At 49.3% G+C, this 5,821-nt stretch overlaps 1 protein-coding gene across 1 annotated transcript in view; it reads right to left on the reverse strand.

Annotated features, from left to right (window-relative positions):
* CDHR3 (cadherin related family member 3) overlaps positions 1-3,979 on the reverse strand; it is a 52,321-nt gene extending 48,342 nt beyond the window's left edge. Inside the window, exons 1-3 of the mRNA XM_077746973.1 lie at positions 3,935-3,979; positions 3,423-3,588; positions 90-187 (exon numbers count right to left, since the gene is read on the reverse strand). Coding sequence (XP_077603099.1) covers positions 90-187; positions 3,423-3,588; positions 3,935-3,979 — 309 coding nt within the window. The remainder of the gene's footprint in view (positions 1-89; positions 188-3,422; positions 3,589-3,934) is intronic.
* Positions 3,980-5,821: the final 1,842 nt, after the last annotated feature.

A 5,821-nucleotide genomic window follows, 5' to 3' on the forward strand; every position in this document is an offset into this window, starting at 1 on the left:
CCCCACCCCACCCCCACCACCCCCTGCTCCAGGCTCCTTTGTCAAAGGCAGCACAGCCGAAGCCCTTCTTGTTTAACAAGGAGACTTACGCTGAGGGGTATGTTTCTGTTTGTGTCTTCTGGATCGAAGGCCTCCACCTGGTAAATGTATCCAGGATTTGCTCCTTCCACCAAGTAGAGGTCTAGACCTATATCAGTGTCCAAAGTGGAACAAGATGTATTTTATTAGATAAAGCAAATGAGGAATTATGAAATCCAGGCAGCCGTACATGACCAAAGGGAACCGAGTGAACCGCCATTATGGGAAAAAGGGACGCGGTAATAGAGGCCGTCAGGGAACTCACCAGCTGGCCGGCATGAGAAGACCGCCAATTGGGATTTATAAAGTACTCGGTGGCCAAGCCGCCATCACCTCTTCCCACCTTTCCTCCGCTGAGAGGTGACCTAGGGGAGGAGTCTCCCGCAGGAGGCTGGTTCCTGATCCACTTTCACGTGCAAATTGCTCTGAATCCCAGCCAAGGTCACTTCCTGAAGTGCACTTAGCATTTCAGCCGAAATGACTGACATGCAGAAGGAATCAGGGAGGAGGAGGGCTACAGAGGCTCAGGGAGGGGACCAGAAATTGATTTCATCTATTTCAGAGTTCTCGCAGCCAGGGGAAACCAGCCACTTGGCACCACCAGCCTTGCCCGAGGGGCATCTCTCTCCCTGAGAACCCATCCTTCTGTGAGAGGGCTGAGAACGTGCACATCCACTAGACCTTTGGAGGCACCGTGCTGAGGACTTATGTTTTCTCCCTTATCTTCATAACACCCTGTAAGGAGGTACTGTAATGATTTCTACTTTACAAATGAGGAACTGGCTGGGGGGAAGTTATGGGACTGTCTCAGCTAGGAAGGAGATGAGGATATAAAAATTCAAACCCAGCCCACCTTCCATGGGAGCTCCAGCTCTCATTCACCTTCGTCACCACTCCTGCTTCCATTCAAATCAGTATTTACTGAGTTCTCACTACTGCACCAGACACTGATCTATCTATGCGTTGGGAATGCAGCGGTTCACAAAACACAAAGCCCTGCTCTCCCGGGGCTTGCATTATAGTGGGAAAATCCAGACAAAGAAATAAGCAAAATATGTGAATGTTACTGATCCATGTCACAAGGAAAATCAAGGACTGGAGTGTTGTGGGTTGGGTTCCAATGTGAAATGGAATGGTTGTGGAAGGTTTGAGGACACTTGAGTCAAGATTCTTAAAGAAATGAGGGGGGCGCCCGGGTGGCTTAGTCGGTTAAGCGTCCGACTTTCACTCAGGTCATGCTCTCGCGGTGCGTGGGTGCGAGCCCCGCGTCGGGCTCTGTGCTGACTGCCAGCTCAGAGCCTGGAGCCTGTTTCAGAGTCTGTCACTCCCTCTCTCTCTGACCCTCCCCTGCTCATGCTGTCTCTCTCTCTCCTAGAAATAAATAAATAAAACATTAAAAAAAAAAAGAAAAAAGAAAGGAGGCGCGCCATAGAGATATGGGGGAGGGGCAAAGGGTAAATGCAGTCGCCAACTCAGACAGGTGGTGCCTGGAGCACTGACAGCCTGGTGATGAGGCCAGGACTGCAGAGGGGTGGGAGGAAATGTGTGGGAGAGGACATGGTGGAGGTTGGAGCAGCCTTGCCAGACTGGATTGCCTTAAGGAGTCTCTGGCTCTCCTTTTAAAAGAGATGGGAAGTTCTTGTGGGGTTTTAAGCAGAGGGATGCCTTGATTTAACTGACGATTCACAGGATCCTTCTGGCTGCTATGCGGAGAACAGATGGACAGAGACCAGGCAGAGCAGGGTGGTCAGTTAGCGGCCATTGCAGTAATCCAGGTGACACATGACTGGTGACATGCGCCATGGTGGTAGTGATGGGGATGCCAGGCAGTGGTCAGACTGCATAGACTTGGAAGTGGCAAGATTTCCTAATGGGTTTGATGTTGGGTGTGAAAGAGAGAGGAGTCAAGGAGGACTTGGAAGTTTCGGTCCAAGCAACTAGAATGTTTGGAGGTGCCATTAGCTAAAATAGGAAACATAGGAGAAGCAGATTCTGGGGGGTGGGGGCCGGGGGTGGAGTGGGAGTTGAGGGTTTGTTTTGGGGGCATGTTATGTTGGAAATGTCATGTTCTAACACTGATTCCAATGTGGGGCAGCAATCCAAGCAATCTTCTGACACCAGCTGGGAGTTCTACAATTCAACTCAATTCTGATACTATCTACCCAGAGACAGCATTCAGATTCCACAGGCCAAGAACTCAGTCCCATGAGACACCCCCCTCCCCCCCCCACTTCAGATGCCAGTTTCCAGTTCAGGCCGTCACCTGTGCTTCTGACTCATGAGGTACAAATCTGAGCTTCCCACCATCCCCTCTTGGGGCGTGGTGAATTTGCTAGAGGGGATCACAAGGCTCAGGGAAATATTTTACTTACTAGATTACTGGTTTATGACAAAAGGATATAACTCAAGAAGAGATATAAGAGATGCATAGGGTATGATGTGGGGAAAGGGAGACAGAGCGTCTATGCTTTCTGGGTACATTGCTCTCCAGGAAGAGAGAGTTTGTTCACCAACATGGAAGTTTTGCCAACCCTACCCTTTTGTGGTTTTATGGAGGCTTGGATACAAAGGCATGATTGATTACCTCATTGGCCATTGGTGATTGAACTCAGTCTCCACCCCTGCACCACCACAGAAGTGGAGATGACGTGAAGGATGAGACTGAAAGTCCCAACCTTCTAATCACATGGTTGGCTCCACTGGCAATTAGCCCTCCTACTTAGATTAGGTGACCTGGGGGCATTCCAGAAGTCACCTCACAGTATCCCAGATGCCTATTTGACATGGCAGACGGAGATGTCAGATAAGATGCTAGATGTTTGAGTCAGGAGTTCAGAGGAGAAGGCCAAACTAAGATGGAGGTTGTTAGTATGGATGGCATTCAAAGTCATGAGCATGGGCGAGATTATGCAGGAAGTTACCCTATGCTCCAGTCCTTTCTGTTGTCCCTGCTCTGCAGCAGACCCCAGTCACACACTGCTCTCCGGGGTCCATGGGGAGAATGAACAAGTGAGTCAATGACGCCAGCACACAGCGATGAGCCTCTGATGGGCTCAGCCCAACTTCCTCCAGAATGATCCACTCGAGGTCCCAGAGCCTCAGTTGCCACCCCAGGTCTGAGAGATTCCCAAGAGAAGCAATAGAGGTGAGGGGCTTTGAAAATCATTGGACATCATTACTGGGAGTCCTGTGCTGGAGGACATTTCATTTATTCCCTGCTCATTAAGCAGCTGCCTTTTCCAGGGAAACAGCTGCTTGTTTACTTTGCTGTTTTGCTCAGCCCCCTCCCGGGGTCCTCCCAATGCCACCATCTGGGCCACGTTGCATGCCCCAGTGTATCTTACCTTTTGCCAAGTTGCCTTGAAACTGAGGCGGCTCGTTCACATCTGTTACCTGGACGGTCAGGATCTGGAGGTCGGTGACTCCAACGTCATCCTTAACGTAAATCTGCAAATCAAATATGTTTGGTCCTGTTTCAAAGTCTAGTTGTTCGTTCCCGCTGGTGACAACCTAAAAGCAAATGCAGAATTCTTAGTAACCCTGAGGAAGAAAATATGTTTGGTATGCGTGCATTTTGCAAAGGGATGTTGTTAGGAAGGGAGCAGCCAGCAGCCTTTCTCTCGCTGTCAAAGGAACGGATTGTTTTGCCTTAGTCCTTCCCACAGAAGCCTCATGACACTTCACTAAAGGGACTCCTGCATGTGATGCCACTTTTCATAGGGAAGAAAAATATGTAGGTGACATCCTGTTTCCATCGACTGGAGATGGAAAGCCAGGAGTTAAAACCCTGTCACTATTCAGGGTTGGCGCCTTGGCGAGTCTACTCTGAATGTAGTTGGGTTTTCTGACACCGTACTTTCCTGCAATTGCTGTTAAGTTGCCTCTTGGCGCAGCACGCCATGCTCACTTTCCCAAGGCCACGTCCAAGAATAAACAAGGGAAGGATACATCTGCAGAAATAAGGAACAATATATACTTACATCAACACCCTGTTAGTGTTTTTGTGCATTTCTACACATCCTTCTACTCTTGGGAACTTGTCCTTTGCAGTGTGGTATGGAAACGTGGGAGGGATACCAAGAACCAGGGCCAGAAGGACCTCACCAGCATCCCCTGTAGGAACCCCGGTGGCCCATGATGGGAGGGTCCTGCTGAGGCTACCTGGAAGCCAGCCTGTGACCTCTCATGTCTATATGCACACTCCTGCCACCAGCTTAGACCACAGAGTGCCCAGGGCCCTTTGGGACATCAAGCACTACATTTCATAAATGTCTTAATTATCCTAATGGAACCTTTAGGTTATTAATATGAAAGGGGCCAGGCAGGCACTCTGTATCGTGTTGTGAGAAGAGCATTTAGCTCTAATCTCACTTTCACGGCTGAACCTTGGTGTGACCTTGGGAAAATCCTTTCCCTTTCCCTGATTTTGTTTCCACATGATTATAATTAGGTAAATACTCCTTGCCCTGGTTAAACAGGTGAAGTGTAAGATAGGGTATTACAACAAAGATTAGGCCACTAAGTTCATTGTGAGCCATGTTTAGTCAGTGAAGCCTTCATGGAGGCCGTTGTGGGTTTTATGTTTGACTTTGCAAGATCTGGATTGGCTGAGAGAAGACAGCCACGGATGGGAATGAGTACATGCAATGGAGGGAGAAAGTATGGAGGAGGCTGAGAGAGAAAAGAAGGCAGTCTTATCGCCTCCATGAGCAAGGATGCCTGGCACCCACGTATGTGGAGATGACCTATCTCTGTGTCTGATGCCTGTCAGGCAAGAGGCAGCATAAGCGAGGGGTCCAGAGCATAGATTCTGGAGCCAGGTGACTGGCTTTAAAGCCCAGCCTTCCCATTCCTTAACCTGTCTATGCCTCAATTTCCCCATCTGTAAAATGGGGATAATAAGGGTATCTACTTTAGAGGGTTGTTGTAAGGACAAAATGAGTGAAGCCATGGAATACTGAGATCACTGTTTGGCACTGAGCAAGCCCCCAGCAAAGGAGAGCCAGAAACGGTGCAGTGAGTGTTTGTCCCCTGGAGCAGCCCCCTCTGTCATGATCACCCATTCTGTTTCCTTGATTTAAACCCGAGCTTCCTGCTAAGCCCCGAGGCCTCTCCTGAACCTCCTTTACCACAATATTATCTATTGACAGCCTCTTCTCCTTGGGAACTAGCTCTGATTCCCCAGAGGAAGGAAACAATACTGTCAAAAAAAAGGAGTCCAAAATGTTACATCTTGGCGTCAGAGGAACTAGGTTACTATCAACACAAATGGGAAAGTTGTTTTTGCTGTGGTTACCAGCATTTATTAAGTGTTTATGTGCCGCGCTCTTTCCAAGCCATTTTGCCGAGTATCTTATTAAATTGTGGCCACAACCACAGGTTGGTAAAAGGTTCCCTGCATTTCACAAGTAAGGAGACGAGGCCAGGGAGGGGAAGGTGCTCCGAAGGTCACTGTTGAGAGCTGTGGAGCCTCCATTTGGTTGCACGCAATCCGGTAGCCGAGTTGTGATGAAAGAGTGTTTGGTCTCGGGCACGTTAAGCCTGAGGTCGTTCTGGTCAAAGCTGAGCAAATTTGCCAGGCGCACAGTGCTGGCGACAGTGAATGAGGAAATGGGAGAGTCCGGCTGAGAGAGAGAGAGGGGCAGGTGCAGGCCTCCACACAACCTCAGAGAGCGATGCTTGCACACCTCCCCAGCTCCTCAGATACTCCTCCTCCTCTTCCTCCTCTTTCTTCTTTCCCCTT

Source organism: Crocuta crocuta, unplaced genomic scaffold, assembly GCF_008692635.1.
Source record: "Crocuta crocuta isolate KB4526 unplaced genomic scaffold, BGI_CrCroc_1.0 scaffold396, whole genome shotgun sequence".
Lineage (NCBI taxonomy): Eukaryota > Metazoa > Chordata > Mammalia > Carnivora > Hyaenidae > Crocuta > Crocuta crocuta.